This window comes from Lolium perenne, chromosome 4, assembly GCF_019359855.2.
Source record: "Lolium perenne isolate Kyuss_39 chromosome 4, Kyuss_2.0, whole genome shotgun sequence".
Lineage (NCBI taxonomy): Eukaryota > Viridiplantae > Streptophyta > Magnoliopsida > Poales > Poaceae > Lolium > Lolium perenne.
Window position 1 is genome coordinate 402,088,632 of NC_067247.2, and position 22,469 is coordinate 402,111,100.

The following is a 22,469-nucleotide window of genomic DNA, read 5'->3' on the forward strand; positions in this document are numbered from 1 at the left end:
ACCAGCCCTTGGAAGAGGATACAGAACTCCCCGTACAAGGATCGTCCAGGTAGGTTTCCATCTCCATGTGCTTGTGCGTTGTCTCTAGCCACACGGATACAACTATCTTACTTTCTTTCTTCCAGCGCCGGCCTTTTCAGCGTAGCCCTTACTACCCCAGTTAAGACATCCAGCTTGCTGGAGCAAGCTCAGCCTGCGGAGAGGGCCATAAAATGCTCATGTGCCCGTCTCGGATCTTTGATGGTGGGTACGAAGCGCCGCCCAGGTATATTTCCATCGCCATTCCGTAGTTTCATTGCCTCCTTGGTCCTGGCTGGAGGATCTTACGATTTGACCGTCTCTCTTGCTTGTTTAGCTCTTTCGCCCCCACCCGCCTTCCTACCCCAGCTGAGGAATCCAAACTGCCGATGCACATGCAGTCTGGGAGAGAGAATCAGCCAGCAATCGTGTGCCCGTCTTCCATGAATGGTGGGCACCAAGCGCCGTCCGGGTATGATTCCATCGCCATGCCGTAGTTTATGTGCCTCCTAGTTGACAGATCCAACTATTTAACCGTCTTTCATCTAGGGCTGTCGGTTCCGGCGTCGCAGTTCCTACCACAATCGAGAGATGTAGCGTGCAGGTGCAAGCTCAGTCTTCGAGAGATGAACATCCATTGGCCGCATGCCCGTGTTGGGCCGCCGTGTTCGTTCCTCCCCTACCCGCTGAACTTCGAAGCTTTTATCTTCCAAGAACCCGTTCTCCGTCGCTTTCTGTGGACCTCACAGTTGCTATCAATCGAATAAAAAACGTAGGAACTGTCCATTTTTTTGTTTCTTTCTCCTCATTGCCTCATTGCATGCATTCTTCGTTACTGACGTATAGTTTGCCATGCAGGAAGCGAGGGAGAGTTTCAGGGAGATATTGGGCCGTGACTTTTTAGCCATCTTGCGAATTAACAATGTATGCATTGTAATCCAATGTTTTATTTGTCTTTCTTTTCAATTCTGCACTTCATGTTTCATTACCGATGAGTTTTCCATGCAGAAAGCAATGGACAAATTTTCCGCGGAAGTGGTCGAGTTCATGGCCAAAATTGAGGATGAAATCCGCCGCTACAAGCATCAGGTTACGTGCTATGCACACCATTATATGTTAACACACACGAAAGTACGAGAGGCGGAGACAGAGTACACAATTGCTCATCTTGAGTGTAATAAGTTGAAGGAGGAAGTGGAGGAGCTCCGCGCCAAGCCATGTAAGTTGAAGCTGCTAGTGAAGATGATCCGCGACAAGGAATGTGAGTGTATCAAGTTGAAGCAGCAAGTGGAGGAGTTGAAGCGTGTGTAATGAGCTACGTCCGGCCTGATTTGACCCCAACATAACCTAGATGCACCACACAAACCTTATCCAACGTCTTTCATCTTCCGACTCTTGATGTCCGTCGACCTCTTCATTCTTCTCCGGCTTCATCTTTTGGCGTAATTGCTTTGACTAGAGTTTTGACTGTTGAATGCGCTGTGATGCGACTGTGTATGTGATCCTGCATCTATGTACTATTTCCTCCATGTATAAATGAATTTCTCAACTTTGTCCAGATATGGTTGTATATGTACTCGTTTTTTGATATGTTGTACTAGTATGTATTTTCCTACTCCCGGAGGATCTCATCGGGAGAATATGGTTACAAGATGCAACCTGCTACTGAATGTTGCTCAGGACTTCTTTTTCCAGGCTACTGTATTGCGGCCACATTAATAGGATTAGAAATACTAGATAGTTTCTGGATTCTACTGTATCTCAACCTTATCTGATCCGTAATGCAAAACTTTGAATATTTTGGTACTATGCCATAAAAGAAAGGCCGTGATGGAGAGGCTGGGTCGTTTGCTCCCATTTCGAAAAAAATTCCGTATCTAGAAAAGTTGAGACATTCATTTATACATGGAGGGAGTACCTCCATTCCATAAAGGAATGCATATACTATCTTAAGTCAAAAGTAACTAATATGAAAAGTTTTTCCTAACATTTAGAAAAGCAAAACATGAGCAATTATTTTGGTGATGTGGCTAGGCTGCATGTTGAGATAGACAAATTAAATGATCCTCTAGTGGGGTTTTGCTTTATAAGAGATATAGATTTTTTGTTAGAGTTTGGTCAGTAAGTGGTAGTATGCACGTGTGATGAATCTAATAAAGTTGAAGTGTTCTACAGTTTCTTTACAAACTTAAGTTAAATGTAAGTTTCTTTATCTTTGTCGAGGGATAAAAATCCGCCAAACCTAAAATATGTCGAGGCGTTTTTGAATTGAGAATTTTGGAGATATATCATAGTAACCGACTATCTTTTGTGATGTGACCCTCCGCCATGAACCTCCTGCTAATTAAACCCAAAATACTTCATAGTACCCGCAAAAAAAAATCATAATACAACGTTTATATTATCAAAATTTCATAGTACATCTATCTTCTCTTTTGTTGTGATGATGACATGATGTGACCTTAGGTCTTAGATTCCTGAACAGAGGTACTCGACCGGTCTGCCTTATTATATATTATATATATTACTTGGACTAGAACCAAATTCAAAATCTCAGTCCGGCGGCAAAACCTCCCGCCAAACCCCAGATATTTCAGACGCGTTTTTGAATTGGATTTTGAGATAAGATCATGGTGACCGACAATCTTTTAGTGATGTGACCCTCGGCATTGAATTCTTGACGATAGGTACTGAACGTCAGTCTGCCTTATTATATATTACTTGGACTAGAACCAAATTCAAAATCTCAGTCGGGCGGCAAAACCTCCCGCCAAACCCCAGATATTTCAGACGCGTTTTTGAATTGGATTTTGAGATAAGATCATGGTGACCGACAATCTTTTAGTGATGTGACCCTCGGCATTGAATTCTTGACGAGAGGTACTGAACGGTCTCACATTTTTTAGTATTGTCATGGAAACCGACTAACTTTGTGATGATGACATGATGTGACCCTGGAAAATTGAATTCTTGTACAGAGGTAGTTCTAGAACAGTCTCAATTTTTTTGTATTAATATACTTAGAGCGTAGCCAAATTATAAATCTCATACCAGCGGCAAAACTCCCGCCTACCAATTTCAAATATTTAACACGCTCCAAATTCCTCTTCTACCCTCGTATGGCCATCTGTAAGTCGCTGTATGGGGGGTTTTTTCTCGTCATTTTTCCCTTCACTACATATATAGCGCCGGAAACCCTCCGGAAAAAAATCCAATCCCCTCAGTCTCACTTCCACGACCAGCCACCGTAACTTCCCAAGCCCCTCTCTTTCACCTCCACGACCACCGTAACAGAACATCGCCGCCGCATTTCTCCGGCGGCCTACCCGACGCACCTCTAGACCAAATCCTCCTCAACCGGCGCCGTAGTCCATCGCCCCAGAATATCCCCGCCGAACCTCGAAACCATACACTCATCCAACGCTCTTTTCCGGAGCCGCTTCAGCTGCGTTCTCGTCCACCCCACCGGAGCCGCTTGCCGACGCCTTCGTCCTCCGCGCCGGATCTAGCTCACCAATTGCACCTGAACCGCTTTCACCGGCTCTGCCTTGCTAGAATCGGATCTGCTTCACCGACGCCGCCGTGCACAAGTCTACGAATCATATAACGAAGCACACCCATCTCTTCTACTGCCGCATTTCTATTGCTACCTGCAAGTTCTTGCTTAATTTTGGGGGAACCTGTTTGTGTTCATGACTTGCTGTCACGTTTTGCAGATGCGATGAGCAAGCATGAAGTGGACTTCTTCGACGAATCTTCCAAAGAGTGAGACTCTACAAAGTTCGAGCGTAAGTCCCTTGATTTTAGTGCGATGTTCTTGGTTCAGTCGCTTGTTTATCTGAGGCACTATCTGAGATGACCGAAGAGGAAGGATGTAGTTGTTGCTTGTTTGTTGGGCACATGCAGTAATGATAAGTAGTTAACATGAGACACGTAATCTTTAGTTGCTTCATCCATTTCCTAGGTAGCTGCTGTACCTGATTAGAACAATAATGGTTCACTTGTTTTAATTCTTTGATGCATTTTCTGCTTTAGCCGTTGATTAGAAAATGCCACCTTCGGCACTTTGAGATGCAATAGTTGTAGGGTGCATAACGTGTTACTTTTGCCGGCCTCCACCTACTTCTCGAGAATGACCTGTTAGTATATCAGTCACGCATTGTTTAGTTGCTCTTTTTAATATAAAGGTAGTATGTATCAGGCAAACAAACACAATAGTTCAGTTGCTTGTTTGTCCTTTGCTTCATCTGAGCTTTCCTATGATTAAAACATTGAAATGAACAAGCTATCGGTAGTAAGGACATGTTGTTTCATTGGTTTTTTTGTCTGAAATCATCTTTTTTCTAAAGCTGAACATTTAGTATGCATCCCCTGCTCTATAAATGTTGCCATTATTATACCTTCTACATGCCTCATTCATTGTTACGTAAGGAACTGCCTACTATTATGTTGTTCATGGCAGTTATGAAGTCACCCAACTTATACTAGCCGTATTTTGGTAGACTATCTGTCCACATTAAATTGTTCCTGTTATATCGTGAAAACGATGAATTCCAAATTCTTTGTTAATCAACATTGTAGTGTGTTTGCCTTGCTTGCTCCCCTGACTTGTTTTGTCTTAGTTTCAGACATACCTGGCGCACCAACTGCATATAAGATCGCTGGATCTGTTCGTCCATCAAGTTGATCTCGATGATACAAGTCTATTGCTCCCTCCGTCCCATGGAACAAGTTTTAACTATCGTTCAATTTCTCGCGGTTCTGTAATATTTTTTCAAAGCTTGGCAGCTGATGTAATATTTATTTAGTTTGTATGGATCGTTTGCGCATTATTTCTTGTTCGTAATATTCACACGTTGCTGCTTATCCTGAGCCAACTCGGTAGACAATGCTAAGGCGTGACAACAACTGGCGGTTAATAGGCTCGTCCGGCCCGCTAAACCGGGAAACACGAATGGGCTCCAAACATGAAAGGGCCAAAACAAAAAAAATAAAGGCCGGCCCATTAAGGTTTAAAGGCCTTGTTAAAACTATGTGGGCCGGCCCAAAAGTTCTAACGGGCTTAGAAAGGTCAGCCCGTTAAGGCTAACGGGCTCTGGCAGGCCGGCCCATTAATATCAACTGGGCTTGTAAAAGGCTGGCCCATTGACATCCATGGTTTAGTTGGGCCAGGCTTGTGGGCCTTTATGGGCCGGCCTGCTAACATGCAGTAGGCTATAGATGGGCCAGCCCATTTATATCTAGCAGGCTATATATGGGCCGGCCCATTTTGGCTTAGTGGGCCTACATGGGCCGGCCTGCTAACGCCTAGTAGGTCGTAGATGGCCGGCCCGTTTACATGTAGCAGGCCACCGGTGGGCCATGCAAGGCCAGGCCCATGAAGGCGTCTAGGTTGTGAAGTGGGCCAGCCCGCCAAAAGCCCGTTGGGCCTTAAGTGGGCCGGGCCGTCTAGAGCCTGATGGGTCTAAGATGGGCCAGCCCATCTGGCCAATGTGGCCCTGCTATACATTCACCGGCCCGGCCCGTTAAGTCCTCGAGGTCCTGAAGTGGGCCGGCCTGGTTAAAGTCCAATGGGCCTTAGTTGGGCCGGCCCACTTAACCTGTGGCAGGCCTTGTATGGGCCTGTCTTCTACCACGGTTGTTGAGGCTGTTAATGGCGGTACCGGCGAGTTAACGGCGTTTGCCACGTGGCAGACGGTATGACGTCAGCAGTCAACGGCCCCCCGAAACCCATGCGGGATGGTGCCCTTTTTCATGGCTGAAGACCCCCCTTTCGCCACGGATTGAAAAAAACATGGCCAAGCCATACAGCACGCGATATCCGCCATGCACTCCGTATCGTCCCAGAGAGTCATTAGCCACGAAAAATGGCCCTTACGGGACGTTTTAAGTCCGTCCCGGAAGGCAACTTTGTTTGTAGTGAATACCTTTGGCTGTGCTCGGTTGGGAGCGCAGCTGGTCTCGCTCTGTCTCCGTATTGATAAACTGGAGACCCAAGTTGGCAAGGCTCTGGATGAAAGGCTAAACAAGGAAAATCACCAAGTTAGAGGAAGCAGATTTGAGTCTATGCCCGACTGCATGCAGCCAAACATAGACTCGGGGGCTACTCCCATCGGGAGCGTTGGTCGCGCACCCGATAAACAGAAGAAGAAGTTCAATCGGAGAAGCCCAGTCAAAGAAGTTCAGTCGAAGAAGCCCAGTCAAAGAAGTTCAGTCGAAGAAGTCTAGTCGAAGAAACTTACATGGTTCGGGATATTTGGCGAGTTCCCCGAGGTAGATGCGTGGACTGCTTGGGTAACCTCAGGAGCAGCTGCTGAAGGTTGTCCCGCGACAGTCTGGATGACCGGCGAGTCCGCTGCCCTCCCCGAGTCCGTGGCCTTTCTCGTGAGAAGATTCGCCTCTTCAACTGGAGTCGACTCAGTCTCTGGGATGGTTGTCGACTTCTGATGGCGTGTGGACACACACGTTCGTTGGGAGATCCCAAGAGGAAGGTATGATGAGTACAGCAGCAAGATTTTCCCTCAGAAAGAAACCAAGGTTTAATCGGACCAGTAGGAGGAAGAAATCACTTCTGAAGGTGTAGGTGGTTGACGTTGGCAGGGCGCACTACCGGTGTCAACAACGAACGTGGAACCTACACACAACACAACCAAGCTATTTTGCCCCAACGAAACAGTGAGGTTGTCAATCTCACCTGTCTTGCTGAAAACAAAGGATTAGATGTATAGTGTGGAGAACGATGTTTGTTTGCAGTGAATGAAAGAGAACATGGATTTGCAGTTGTTTGTATTATCAGTATTAAAGAATGGATCGGGGTCCACAGTTCACTAGTGGTGTCTCTCCATAACAGATAAATAACATGCTGGGTGAACAAATTACAGCTGGGCAATTGACAAATAAAGAATGCACCGTGATGCATATACATGACACGAAGATTACTATGATATTCATGCGGGCATTACGTCAAAATACATAGACCGTCATCCAACTGCATCTATGACTAATAATCCACCCTCAGAGTGTCATCCGAGCAAACCTTGGGTATTAAGTTGCAAGCAACAGATTATTGCATTAAGTAAAGTGCATAATGTAAACAGCACAATTATCCTTGAACAAAGCATTGTTGTTTAATCCCTAGTGGCAGCAGCACATCTACAATCTTAGAAGTTATTGTCACTCTCCCAGATTACTAGAGGCATGAACCCAACTATCGAGCATAAATACTTCCTCTTGGAGTTACAAGCATCTACTTGGCCAAAGCATCTACTAGCAACGGAGAGCATGCAAGATCACAAATAACATATATGATGGATTGATAATCAACTTGACATAGTACTCAATATTCATCGGATCCCAGCAAACACAACATGTAGCATTACAATAAGATGATCTTGATCATGTTAGGCAGCTCACAAGATCTAACCATGATGGCACAAAATTGGAGAAGACAACCATCTAGCTACTGCTATGGACCCGTAGTCCAAGGATGAACTACTCACGCATCACTCCGGAGGAAGGCATGGTGATGAAGATCCCTCCGGTGATGATTCCCCTCTCCGGCAGGGTGCCAGGAAGAGCTTCAGAACCCTCCCGAACTAGGGTTGACGACGGCGGCGGATACGGAACTTTTCGTGGATGGAGGCTCGGGTATTTAGGATTTTCCCGAGGAACGGAATAAATAGGCAGAAGGGCGATGTCGGTGGGCAGCCAGGGGGCCCACACCACCTGGTGGTGCGGACAAGGGGGGTCGTGCCGCCACATGGTGTGGCCAGCCCCCTTGCCCCCTCCTGGTCTCCTTCGGACTCCGTGTACGTGTTGGAAAAATAGGGACTTTGTGCTTCGTTTCGTCCAATTCCGAGAATATTTCCAGAACAACTTTTCTGAAATACAAAAACAGCAGAAAACAGGAACTGGCACTATGGCATCTTGTCAATAGGTTAGTCCCGGAAAATGCATAAAAATGCTACAAAGTGTAGAGAAAACATGGAGCAATTGACATAAAACAAGCATGGAGCATCAAAATTATAGATACGTTTGAGACGTATCAACTTCCCCTCCTTGAATGGTGAAGTCTTGGCCTTCTCTGCGGGCTCACTGAAAAGGAGGCTCTATGAGTCAGTCGGGAGACATAAAAAGCAACTATTGAAGTGGAAGAAACTTACTCGTCATCGGGGATGTCGATTGGCGTCGTGCGAAGGCCAAAGAAGCGCTTAGGCTTCTTGGCGACAGGCGGTTTCATGAGTGGGATACTGGCGCCACCTCCATAGTTGGGAGGCTTGAAGGCCAAAGGAGTCGCGTTGATGGGATTCTCCAACAGCTGGGAGGTAGACTGCTCCGGAGCGGCGGAATCCTTTGAAGTGGCCTCCGTGTCAAGATCCTCACTACGGGAGCGTTTGTGAGGCAGTGTTGAAGTGTTGGCGGTGGCTGTCTCATCATCATCACTGTCCTCCTGCATCTCCACAGAAGGGTCGAGTTCTGTGTCCGACTCGACATATGGCTCTAAGCCCTCAGCCAACTGCATGCTACCAGGAGCAGGCGGCTCACTGGGAGCGAGTCCCTGGTTCTGGAGATGAAGAAGCAAGAAATGGCGAGTTGCAAATAATGTTACTCTAAGAGGGACGAAGAAATCGGAGACAAGTCAGAGACAAGAAAAGTTTACCTTCGTTGGCGCGTTACCCGCCCCGAAGGGAGCAATTGGAGGGGTGGCTTCGCAAGAGTCGTCCGCCCTGATCTTTGTGATCGCCCGAACATTATCCTCAAGTTCATTAGTCGAAAGTTCTTCGTTTCGAACTCGAGTGGGGTGTGAGGCACCCGAGTAAGCCCACATGCTGTGGACTCGGGCCTGAAGAGGCTGGATGCGATGCTTGAGGAAGGTGGACGCAAGATGGACGCCGGTTAGCTCTTTCCCACGGAGGGTAGCAATTTGATCCATCAGGCCGTCGGTTTGCCTTTTCTCCTCCGCGGTTAGCTCGTTCCTCCAAGATTTCCGATGAATCACCTGCACGCCCATCTTGACCAGTGGCTCTCCGTCAGCACTCGCCTCGTCCTTGACGTAGAACCAGCGACTCCTCCAGCCTTGGACAGACTGGGAGAACTTCATCTCCAGGTAGTCGACTTGCGGGTTAACCTGGAGGTTGCAGCCGTCGACTTCGTGGAGCTTGGTCTTGCTTGGCTGGGCTTCACGACGAAGATTCGCTTCCATAGCGCCCAGTGCGGAGCGACATCTAGGAAGCACTCGCATAGCACAATGAAGCATGCGAGGTGCTGGACGCTGTTGGGCGGCAGATCGTGCAGCTGGATGCCGTACGCTGCTAGCACCGCGAGAACAAAAGGGTGAAGAGGGAAGGAGAGACCTCTGGAGATGTGGTCGACGAAGGCCACGCGCTCGTTCGCGTGTGGGGCCGGCATCGTTTCCTTCCCTGGGCGCCGCCAAGCCTTGGCATTCTCTGGTGGGATGAGTCCTTCCCTCTCCATGCTCTGGAATGTCTTTGCGGGGATGTTGGACTTCAGCCAAGTCCCTGACCTCTTCTTTGGCGCGTCGGAGTCAGCAGCCGCCAGCTTAAACCCGGGCTTCTTTCCCTTCACCATGGTTGGAGGAGCGGGAAGCTTGGGGGCAGAGTAATGGCAGGGTGCGCTGGGAGAGAGAGGATGCGGGCGCGAGGAGGAAGAGAAGGCTTTTACCGTCCACGGTGAACTGTTACTTATACACGGACTCGACAATTTTGAGCCGTCAGATCTTCACTGGTAGTCCACGCTGCCATCCAAAGCATACACGTGGCGTGCAGAGGCGAACCGGCGCGCCACCACCTTCTCCACTACGCGCAAAAATTGAGGAGGCCATTACTCCGGACCCCTCGATTCTCGTGTACTGAACGGTCAAGTTCAGTCAACTGACCACACGCCTCCGTCACCTCTGACAGACAGGGACCTCCGTCGCGTCCGATCACCTGACAAGGTGTGGTGGCATGGTGCGCTGTGACGTCATCGATGATGCAGGTAAGGAAAAATATCTCTCGAGTCAGTTGATACTCACAACTTTTTCGACTCCTCTTGTTCACTACCCTTCGAGTCCGACGCTGAGGGAAAGCCCCACGAGTCGAAACATTCCTCGGTGGCCTGTACCCGGGACTCGGGTAGCAGTGTGTCAAACACCTCTGTTCCTGGATCGCGTCAGCCGCGTGATAAGTCTGGATGCCACGTTCATAACGTGAAGGTAAGACCCGCGGATCGAGTCCGCCGGTCTGGGAGTCGCACCACTGCTGCGCTACCTAGTTTTTTCCGTGCCCGCGGCATGATGAAAATCCTAACGGACGCATTGGGTAAAATTTACTGAAAACTGGAGTTTGACTCGGTAAGGCCTCTGCGGCACGAGTCGAGCTACCCCAGGTGTTTCTAGGCTCGAGCCCGGGGACTCGAAACCTGAGAAGGCTAGTGGTGTTTTCTCCCGAGTGAGATTAATTGGCCTCGAACTGCCGAGTGCGCCAAGCCTACTCAGTCATTTCCCTCGACTCTGATATAGCTGCTCGCTGCCAGCTCACTCTTGACTCGATGAACTTCCGAGTTGGCATACCTCTCTTTTCAGGTACTCAAGACGGACTCGAATAACTGTTCAGGATGAGTCCCTGATCGAGTCTTCGACTCAACCAGGCACTCGGGGGCTACTGACGTGGGGATGCTAGATGGACCCCCACGATTGGTGTATCGGGTGCAGCCCATCTGTGGGTCCTTTAGGCGGCCCATCAGGACAATGAAGCTTAAGCCCACTGCGGGTGCGGACAGAAGACTAACTCGGAAAGGAGTACCCTGCAAGGCAAGACTAGGCTAAGTTAACGACTCTTAGTCGAGTCCTACTCATGTACAAACTCCTAAGACCCAGCCTCCTATATAAAGGCTGGGAGGGGGTCATAGCAAACCCTAGAGAACATACGCCAGACTCACTTGCGCCAGATCCAATCTCTGCGCCGCAGCTCTTGTAACCGAGATCAACTCGCCGAATAAAACAGACATGCAGGAGTAGGGGTGTTACCTTCTAGTAAGGGCCCTAAACCTGGATAAATCGTGCCCCGAGTCCTGTCAAGCCGAGTAGTCCACCAACGCTCATTTTCCTTTATGAAACCCTAGCCCCTAAAGCATGGGATATGCCGTGGAGACCCCACGACAACGGGGGACAAAAATCTTTATATACAAGGTTTTGACCTCTGATTTGTAGGTTTCTTTTAGATCCACGAAATGTTTGGCGGGAGGGACATTTCAACGCGCCCTCTTTCCCTCCCGCGCCGCCGCCTATGATGTCGCTGCTGATCTCCTAGCCCTCGTGCCGTCCATCCTCCCCGTGCCGCCGGGTCGTCCCATGGGGTTCGTAATCCCGTAGCCCAAAGGTTCCGCCCGGTCGGGGCCTTCTCCGCCTCCCGCCGCTTGGTCGGGGACTGCTGCCTCTCCCGTCGGCTGGTTGGGGCCTCCCAGCACTCCCCCCACCGGTTCACGCCTCTGGCCGCCGAGTTGGGGCCTTCCGCCACTCCCCCCGCCGGGTCCATGCCTCCCGCCGTCGAGTCGGGCCTTTCCGCCACTGCCCCCGCCGGGTCGGGGACTGCCACGCCTCCCACCGCCCGGAACTACGCTCCCACGGCTCTCGCCTAGTACATCATCACACGTCCCATCTGGTATGGCGCCCCGCCCCCCACGCCTCCGGCGGTACGGCATCGCGCATCCCGCCTATTCCCTCGAGGAAGAAATTGACATGTCATTTTTCTCCTCTAGCAAAAAAATTGTGTGGCAATTTGTTTCTATTTTTGAATATTTTTCATTTTACGTTGTGTAGTCTGAAAGAAGCATCAGAGATATATGATGAGTAAGTAGAGGGAGTAGAGGATCCGATTGTGTCTCTTTCTTTGGAAGAAGCAATGGATATATAAGAGCCGATGATGAAGGATTGGATGGACCAAAGATTGTATGCTATTGATATAGACCAAGAATTGAATGCTCGGGGAATGCAGCTCTGCCGGATGAGGATACATCTCTTGAGATTGCAGGTCAAGATCATGTTCTACAATGGAGGTACTTTGGATGAAGAGACTCGGCAACGCTGGGAAACTAAAAAAATTGCATATTGGAATGACTTCTCGCGGAGTGATTGTTCGTGGCGTACCTGATGGAATAGTGGGAACCCGATATCCCGCGAAGGTAAAATCTACAAGACCACCGGCTAAGGCGTTAGCGGGCAACAACCCGCGCCAAGTCACTAGCCGACTCCTCCTTCCGCCCACCGACCTAGGAGGAGGACCGGCTGGCAAGACCACAATACATTCCCCGGCACCTTCGGGTACCAAAGAAGGGGACCCCCGCCAGAGTAGTCTTGTCCCGAACAATCATGGCAGGATAGCGTCATCGGTCCTCAAAGTCATTACTGGCAACCAGCATGGCTAGCGATGACACCCCCCCTTACGGATCTAACTCTCTAAGATCAGCTACAACAAACCTAGCATAACTTCTGTCCCATCATAGCTTGTACCCGGGCTTGTAGCATTACTTGGCCGCATCTATAAAGGCGGCAATGCGCCCTATATAAGGGTACCCTATCTCTCCGGCGGGGAGATATCGATTCATTCACACACACCCACAAAAACACACACCACACACCTTCTCCACCGGAGAATCCACCATATACCCAGCCGGCTGAACCGCCAGCCCGCATCATCTCGTACCTTGAGCGCCTCACACGCCGGAATACAATTGACACCAACAGGAGTAGGGTCTTTAGCGGAGACGATCCCGGGCCCGAACATGTATACATTCTTGTGTGCTTGAGGCTGTTAACCCATCCGATCATGGTTACAAGCTCTACCTACATAGAATTTACTTAGCCGGTTACGAAACACCGACAGTACCGTTGCCAACTCCGCGGTGGTTCTAGATTGTCGTATATTGTATTAACTAGTGTGTGATAGGAATGTTTAGCGTTGCTAAATTGTCATAGGTCAAAAATTATTAGTTTCAAGGTATGTCGTGGCTTCGGCCGGAGCAGATCACATAAAATGGAATATTTCTTTTTACAGTTCGAGTTTACAATATTTGTCCTGTCAGTCTCATTTTCCCCTTAAAAATGAGTTTACGGGGGCACCTTATACGTGTTTTAAGGTTGCCCTTTTAAGAGATCAGCTAGAGATGCTATTAGACCCACTTAACGTTAAATGTGGGATTGACTTGGCCTAACGTAGGAATACCTGGCCAAAACTAGCCCGGCCCGACTGTCGGGCCACAAAAATTAGGCACGAGCCCAAAAAAGCCTGACCCGGCCACGGCCAAAAACACATTTTCTGCAAGCCCGAGCTCGGCCCGACCCGACTGTCGGGCCCGAAATTCCGACCTGAGCCCGGCCCGATGTGCAAGCCCAGGCCGGGCTGCCCATGGTCAGGCATTGAGAGGGTGCAGCACCGAAGTGGGCCCATCGGCCACGCACGGCCCAAGTTCCCGCAACCGAGCTGGCTTTCCGGCCCGCACCCGTTCAGCATAATAAAAAAAGAAAGAGGTCCCCGCGCCCGAGCAAGCTTTCTAGGGTTTCTTCGCCCTATCCAGGCAGGCACGCCGCCACTCGCTCCGCTCCGACCAGCCCCGCCGCCACTTGGCGCGCCTCGACCTGTTCCCAGAAAGCTAGGGTTCCTGGCCCCCTCTTGCCTGTTCCCTCTATCTCTGAATCGATCGATCGAAGACCCTCGGTTCGTAACCGCCACGGCCCACGGACATTGGCTCCGGATTCCAAGTGCTCTAGACCGTCCGCGGGCCTCCACTGCCCCGGCTAGACCACAGATCAGTAACAGGTCTGGGTTTTTACTAAGCTACTGCAGCTTCAGTCGACAAACCTATGTATGGTGCTAGTACAGTACGTCTACATGTCAAATTGCAACGCCTTATTGTTGATAAGTAGTGTCAACACACTGTTTTTTCCGTGTTTACTAGTAATAATTTGGAAACAAAAATATTTCTCATAATCCCATCTTTGGAATGTTACTGAGGCAGTTAGCATGTTTACAAATCTGACAATCCTAATGGTAAACATCTAATGCAGATTTCACTAAGTGCTAATATCTAAACCGATCATTTGCTATGATTCTCTGTATCTGTAGATCCAAGAACAGGTGTCTTGTGGTGCTTGTGGTGTCTGCGGATGGCCAATAGCAAGTATGAGTATGTGAAGAGGGAGTTCGAGTTCAATCGCCAGCTCCCGGCCTCCAACTGGATCGTCGTCCGCATCGATGGTTGCCACTTCCACCGGTATATTTCATCTATTTCTCTTAAACGGATAATACATAAATAATGTATATCCGTGTTTTTTCGGTTTTCCACACGCATATTGAGTGATTGTTGCTTTCTCTAATATGGGATAATTAATAACCGTTAACTGATTGATCTAGTTTTATTCTGCTCACTTCCTATCTATACACTGACATGGTTACTAGTGGTTAAGCAATTGCATCAACCATCTGGCCATCTCAGCTCGTCTGTACCATTGTCTTTTTGTAAGGATTAACATGTCGAAAAATGGAAAGAAAATTTTATTATTCAAATATAGCGATAACTGTTGCTTCAAATATGGGAAACATGCAAACATGGCCTCTCGCATCGTGGAGGAGCACTCTACCGCTCTACATCCTCCATATTTTTCGTTGGTTAGTGCCTCACCACAGGGGCACATGAGCTTCCTAGCCGGCGTCGACCACGGTAGTTACTCCTTGTAGGGAACCGCAGTGGAGACGGACATTGAACATCCTTATTCTTTTGTGGTTATGCGATTTAGCCCATATCTACAAAGTTACATGTGTTGTCCCGTTGCAACACACTGGTATTTAGCTATAGTTTATATTTGTTGTTCTTTTCGGTATCCACTAATTTCAGTTTTATTTTTGTAGATTCTCGGAGTTGCATGCCTTTGAGAAACCAAATGACGAGAGCGCTTTAGGATTGATGAACGCCTGTGCCACTTCTATGCTCAAGAAATACAATGACATAGTGTTTGCTTATGGTGTTAGCGATGAGTACAGGTATAATATCTTCTTATCAAAGTTAAATTATAAAATTGTTTGTAGATTTGATTTGTCATAAAAAGGTATATGCAAATGCTGTTGTGGAGACTCAGTTTTGAATTGCACGAGCTCCATTTTTTCCTTTTTTTTTGAACATTTTGTTCATTATTTCCATAATAATCTCTGCTTCTTGTATTTTTGTTTGTTTTGCAGTTTTGTCTTTAGAGAAGAAACAGAATTATATAAAAGGCGAGAAAGGTACGTCATTTGATTTGTTCACTTATTCACTTGGTATTCTAAAATACTGCCATACCTAAATATATTTTAACAATTCAGTTATAAGATCTCATCATGTTATTGACTTCTCTACCAATATATGCAGCAAAATTCTCTCTTCATGTGTTTCTTACTTCACATCTGTATACATGATGAAGTGGAAAGATTTCTTTCCTAATAATGATTTGAAGGAACCTCCATACTTTGATGCGCGAGTTGTATGCTATCCAAATATGAAGACTGTTCGTGATTATTTGGCATGGAGACAAGTGGATTGTAAGCTTCTTGAACTAAAATCGATTTTTTTGTTGTATAAATAATAAGATAATTATATTGTGCACTTATGTGTGTTGGTGTTCTTGACAGTAGAATTATGTTGTGTATGTTATTACCCTTTATTTAAAATATACAGCTTCAACAACATTAACTAAATATAATAAATATAGTGTATCTATGTGTTGCTTCAATGAGATTTCTTTGACCGGTTGCTTGGCTACTTAGTTTTCTATTTGATTTAATGGTTGAAGATTAACATATTTGATTTTTTTTGTATATTTTTCAGGTCATATAAATAATCAGTACAATACATGCTTCTGGATGTTGATACAGTCCGGAAAAACCAAAAATGAGGCATATCAAGCATTGAAGGTCATCTTAATTATCTAGGGCTATACTTGTCATTTGTAGCATTTTTATGAATCATTTTTCCTTTTTTTTTGTGAACCGTCTATTTTTCTTTTAGGGAACATCTTCTAAGGATAAGAACAAGTTGCTTTTGCAACAGTTTCAAATCAACTATAATGATGAATCGGCTATGTTTCGGAAAGGATCCAGTGTTTATCGAGATAAGGTAATGCTATCAAGCATTCATATGTTCATCATTATTAATGTTCTTGCTTACTCTCAGTGAGGTATTTTTAATTATTGTTCTTGCAAAATTATTGTTTGCAGGATGTATACCAGTGACCATGTTTATTTTTAGTCATATTTTGTGTTTAGAGATATTTGTATCATTTCTGACTTATTTTCTTGATACCAGATGTTATATGTAAAAGTTCTTGCTATACTTTATATGTATATTTGAAACTTCTTAGCTGCCATTTTCTTAGGTTATATTGATCAAAGGTTATGTGGGCCTGATTGTTGACTAATGTTATTTTTTGGACATATTCTTTTCAACATTTAGTTTCAATTCTACTAACCCAGTTAGGTGCACTTTGAATACTAAAAAAGTTATACATATTACAGGTCACGAAGGTGAAAACAGACGACTATGGGAATCCCATAAAAAGAACCCGTCAGGCAACTATAGTGTCAAATTTTGATATCATAGGTCCCGAGTTTTGGGAAAAACATCAATACATTCTTGGAAAAGGTCAGTTGAATCATTCTAGTTTTAGGTATGCTTTCGGTCCAACTCTTATCAACTTTGTATATATACAGCATCAGACTGCCAGTATCTTTGGGGGAAAGAAAAATATGGATACGAGTATGTGAAGAAGTTTGTTAACATCCCTAGGTCTCCATGTTCCAATTGGACCATTGTTCGTATTAGCGCCTGCCAATTTGATCAGTGAGGACTCCTAATTTCCTATTTATTTAAACACATGCGGGAATACCATTTAGATAATTATATCGTCTTATCAACATGGAGATTTTTTCCCCCAGATTCTCACTGATCCATTCATTTGACAAGCCAAATGATGAGACCGCTTTAAGATTGATGAACGCTTCTGCTTCACTGATGATGGAGCAATTTCCTGATATTATCTTTGGCTATGGTTTTAACAACGAGTACAGGTATGATATACCCTTTCCGAATAGCTGTGTTTGCATGGAGAAGACTGCAAAAAGGACAGATAAAACAAAAATATGTGTTTCCGCATAGCACAATTTTGCCTCTTCTCATCAATAATAGTAATTTAAATTGAATATATTGGCAATATAAGGGATCATGTTGAAGTTGTAAGTGAACTGGTCAGCGAAGCTTAAATGTGGCACACTTCAGTTTAGACAGGATTTCTTATGTTGTTGGATGGCAAACCTGAACATTTGTTGCAAATGATCATTTTTAATTATTTGTTATTGTTGCAGCTTTGTGTTCCAGGAGAACACTGAATTGTACAAGAGAGAGGAGAGGTAGTTACTAGATTTATGAATTCCTATAGTACATGCATTTCATCCGGTCAAGCCTTTGATAAAATATGCAACTTCTTTTGCAGTTCAATCATTTCTTCATGTTCATCATGTTTCACTTCCTTTTACATTATGAAGTGGGAAGAATATTTCCCCAGTATACCCTTAGTGCAGCCACCACACTACAAAGCAGAAGTTCTCTGTTGCCCAAAACCAACAACCGTTTGTGATTATTTGTTCCGGAGGCAATCAGAATGTGAGTAATCCTCCTAAAAGGCCATATCTTTAACTAATCGGAAATATTTATGAATTTGTTGATGGTAGTACAGTATGTTATATCTGAATTCATGTGTTCATCTGCGGCAGTATGAGTGCATTAATTTTGGTGTCAATATAACCTATATGCTGTGTTGAATACTTACCATTCAATGTATCTTCATTTTTTTTGAAGATGTCCTGCTCCAAGGGTTTGACTCTTCTCATAGTTAGAACAAATCATAAGAAAATGAGCTGACTCGTTGTACATGCTAATTTGCAGGTCACAACAGAAATCAATACAATACATGCTTTTGGATGTTAGTGAAATCTGGAGAAGGTGAAAACAAAGCTAAGGAGATACTGAAGGTCTTCTTTCATCATTTAGGATTTAAAATAAATTTTCATTATTCTTATTAATTCTTTAGTTATGTGCAATCTCTAACTCTTTAGTATTCTCTGAAGGACACATTACCAAAGGACAAGAACGAGTTACTTTTTCAACGATTTCAAATGAACTACAACAATGAACCGGCTATGTTTCGAAAGGGTTCATGTGCTTACCGTCAAAAGGTTTTTTGTCCATCATCCAAGAATTATTTTCAACAATAATGTTGTTTGTGCTGCCATTATCTTAAGAAAGTGACAGTTTAGATACTTAAGAAGAAAGATTTAAAATTCACGAAACGATCAAAGTAACTTTACAGTAACTATAACTGAAAAATATACTCTCGCATTCGCTCATTATCCGTAGTTTGTAACAATTCCATGTCGTCTACAAAGAACTGCATCTGAGAGATGCCTGGATACTGCTGTTGAGCAGAAGTCTTTATTTATTTACTTGTGTTTGCATTTGAGTAGAGGATGATTCTCACGGTATGTCCAGTTTCTCTGTTAACAACTTACAGTGCAAATGGGTGCAGGTGGGAGAATTTGCAGAGGTGGAAGCCAATGGAGATGTTACAAGAGAGCGGTGGGATGTGGCGGTGGCCCACGTAGACATGGGGCCAGACTTTTGGAGAAAGCACCCTTATGTTTTCAACAGGTGATGATTGCTATTTAGTTGCTAGATTTTAACTAATAACAAGTTGATCTCTTCCCATGAGAAATAGTAGTCAATATAATTATTGCTAGACAAAAAACTTGATGTTTACAATAATTCCATATAGGTAACATGCTGATAAAACTTGTTAACTTGTACTCGTAGATGTCCGAGTGCGTGGGTTAAGTCAAAACTCTCCTTGTTTCTGCCAAACTATCAGCCCATGTCAGCAACCATTAAATTACTTCTAGTGTGCCACTAGTAGTAATTTGGTTATGTTGCCAGATTCTTAGGTTCAAATTTGGTGGTGTTGCTCAGGGAAGCGAATTTGTTTTTGCATGTATGTTATTGTAGCTGCAGTTGGTGCTGAAAATGGACAGAGTAATGGCATATCACTGCTGAGATACTTTGATTAAATGTGAATTCAAACTATTGAAAACAATTCAAGTGGACCATGCGTTTCTAATTCACCACCACATTGCCCATATAAGTTGCCCATCTCAAGGGGTAAATTTGATTATTTGCCATGAACCGTAGATATGATCAAGCAGTGCTAGTGTGCAACCATCTGTTCATATGCACTATGATTTAGCTTGGTTTCTTGTTGATTCTTGTATATATACAAAATAGCCAATAATTTTTCATGCACAATAGTTGTGATCAAGTTAGCTTGCCAGTGCTTCTGTTTGAATGTATGGTGCGCAACCATTTGTTCATATGTACTGTGGTTTGGCTGGTTTCTTGTTGATCTCGTGTAGAATCGATTAAGCATGCCAGCATGGAAGGTGTGGAACCATCCATTTACATATTATTTTTCACTGTGGTTTCATGTAGCTTCTCAATATGTAGTATTTGTGCTAAAAACAAGTCTGAATATTTGGTCTGTTGTTTCTCCGAGCAGCTGCCACCACTCAGCTGATTTCAGCCCGCTGATCATTCTAATGATCTTGCTCAGTTCGACTTTTATAGGTCGTGCCACTGATGGTTGAGTTTTTTACGGTTTGGTTTATATTTTCAACTACTTAGGCTTCACATTGCGTGACAGCAGTACTCAAACTGACATTAGATTCGTTTGAAAAAAGCTGATATGACTGAACACATGCTAATTTCTGCAAGACGTATCCGTAAAATGTACATGCTGGCTTAACATCAGTTCTTGGTCTGGCTTCAACTCCGTGTTAAGATCCATTGATGTGTTGCCCAATATTTGGAGGTACAGATGACCCTAAAGCCTGGTTAGGCGAAAGAACACATGGAGTTCATACTGGTTTCTTGATGCTAAAGCATGATTGGTTGAGCAGATCGATTGCCACCCACCATTTTTATTTTGTGTATTTCAGCATTATTGGTTGAGCAGATTGATTGTTAAAGCCTTGGTTATGTTTAATGAGGTATGTATTACATCTGGGATGATTAGATGACCTGAGAGGTGATGTGCCTTTCTTGGTTGCTCTATACTCTGTCTCAGTAGGAAATTGATTCATCTAGGTGACTTGTTGGCTTCTTAGGATCTTATCTTTAGTATCGGTTTTACCATGTCTGTTAGATCTTTTTAATGTAAACTCAATTGGTTCAAGAGGATTGCTGGAATGTTGACTGTTCACCACCATTACTTGTTGTTTTCCTCTGCATGCATTGACCAGTGCCCATTTCTTTTCCTTTCTTAATTTATTTTTCCCTTGATAATGAGAAGGTGACCCTGCCTAACCATTCAAATTGGCAGCTTGGCAACTATGTAATGTAATAGTTCCTTTCATGTGCAGATGAAAGCAATAGCAGAAGATGAGAAGATCCAAGTTTGTTTATCGTCGAAGAAGTGCTTGCGGAGTTGCGTCCTGGATTTATGGCCTCTTATAATTCTGTACTACTAGACTTATAGCTCGGCCTATCCCGCCTGAACTGTACTTCTAACTTGACAGATGCCTTCAAACTCTGAACTTTTACTGGATAAGTTGTAACAGTGATTAAATTCAGGTTTCTTTTATCATTGTGCACTTGCGTAGCTGCTTACTCTTATTTCTGCCTCATGGAAGTGTAGGCGCAAAACTACATCGATATTTCACAAAATATGTATTTGTGTCTTGTAGTCTTACAATGAAATTAGTAGATCAGATGGCAAAGCATCAATAAAGTAAGATATATTGAGTGATAAAAAGTAAAAGTACTCGAGTGAAACGACTAAACACAAAATACGAAACCACTAAACACAAAATCCTAACTTGTCTAAATAAATATTCCAAGTCTTTTCGGTCGACCTGCTAAATATAGTCCCCGGAGAATTAAAACATGCAGGACGTGTTTGGTTCACGGACTGATAACGGAAATGTAATGAGATTACGGTGGGATCAGTGGAGCAACGGACCATTTGCAAAAAAAATTTGGTTCGTGGCAGTAAAGGTATCAGGTTACATAACCGTGTTTGGTTTGACACTGCAGTCTCAAGCCATTTGCATTGGGAAATTCTACATAAGTAAAACCAAAATGATTTTCACATGCAATTCACAAGTTCTTCACAGGCTCAATTCCAAATTCATCAAACTGGCATATAATTTAAAATCATTTTGCATAAATTAATTACAAACACATCTCTTGATCAATGCCGGATAGCTCCCTCATCGCCGGAGATATCGTGACTCGCAGAGGCTCCGCCGCACCGACTGCACCTGCGCGCGCCGATGGCGTCCGACAGCGACCGGAAGTGCCGGGAGATGGTCTGCACGGCCAGCGCCGTGTACGGCCTCGCCGCGCCGGTGCCGGCCACCAAACGATGACACAACCATCTGCATCTCCTGGTGGTAGTGCCAGTACCTACTGTCGACCTGGTCCAGCGTAGCCATTAACGCCGTCACCTTGCTCTGGAGGTTCCGCCTCTCCGTCGGCAGCTCGGCGGCGCCTTCATGCTCCTCGTCGTTGAGACCATCGACTTTGATGCACGCACCGTCGTCCGATGTGTCGTCCTTCCCGTCTCCCCTTCTTGATAGCGTCGCGCAAACTGACCACCTCGTCTAGTACCTCACACACCACCTTAAGAAACCTGGAGTTCTGTACGTAAAAGTTGCCCGGCGAGTTCCTGCTCACCGCCATTGCCGACTGGGGTTCGGGCTTATCAATGGGGATGCAGCATCTCCCATGCCGCCTGGACGATCGTACTGGTAGAGCGACACTGACTGCATTGATGACTACGCTGAGCCACCGAACCGCCGTCGTCTCCCATGAGCGGCACCAGACTATCAGTCCCGGTCGATGGTCGATGCGCCTCAGAACGGGTTGGTCATGTAGCGGTGGTGGTGGAATGACATGTCGCCACCCTCACCACCGGCAAGGCCCCTCTGATCAGTAGTGGAGGACTGGAGGTAGAGTGGAACGTGGCCATCCTCCTCTTCAAAAGCAAATGCACTCTGTCATCAGAAGGGTATTGTCGACCTGGATAGGTTCAGTTTCGGTCTTCAGTCTTCGAACTGGGAAGAAGTAAGAGGACTGAAAAGTATCAGCACATCAGAAATCCAGAAGATTATTTTAGCTTTGCTCGTGAATTCACATAGCAGTACTCAAATTTGATTAGGTGGCATATGACTTCACATAGTTGGTGCCAAGAAAAGATGATTAAGACAACCTATGTTTCAACTCTGTACTAAATTAGGCAGAAATTTGATAAGAATCGAGCATGCAATAACTGCAAATTCATTCAGAAAGTTACAAAAGGGACGAACAAATTCAGACTGGCG

At 45.3% G+C, this 22,469-nt stretch overlaps 1 protein-coding gene and 1 pseudogene across 1 annotated transcript; one reads left to right on the top strand and one right to left on the bottom strand.

The window, feature by feature from the left end:
- The first annotated feature begins 13,547 nt into the window (after nt 1–13,547).
- On the top strand, nt 13,548–20,731 carry LOC127323586 (tRNA(His) guanylyltransferase 2-like). Its single transcript, XM_071819592.1, has 16 exons — nt 13,548–13,832; nt 14,139–14,286; nt 14,922–15,053; nt 15,249–15,293; nt 15,418–15,587; nt 15,874–15,959; nt 16,054–16,161; nt 16,560–16,686; nt 16,755–16,884; nt 16,980–17,111; nt 17,406–17,450; nt 17,534–17,703; nt 17,986–18,071; nt 18,168–18,275; nt 18,626–18,747; nt 20,508–20,731. The coding sequence occupies exons 2-16, from the start codon at nt 14,180–14,182 to the stop codon at nt 20,509–20,511; spliced, it is 1,572 nt and encodes a 523-aa protein (XP_071675693.1). The 5' UTR covers nt 13,548–13,832; nt 14,139–14,179; the 3' UTR covers nt 20,512–20,731.
- A 625-nt stretch (nt 20,732–21,356) lies between these two features.
- Nucleotides 21,357–21,917, bottom strand: LOC127323593 (BEL1-like homeodomain protein 7; annotated as a pseudogene).
- Nucleotides 21,918–22,469: the final 552 nt, after the last annotated feature.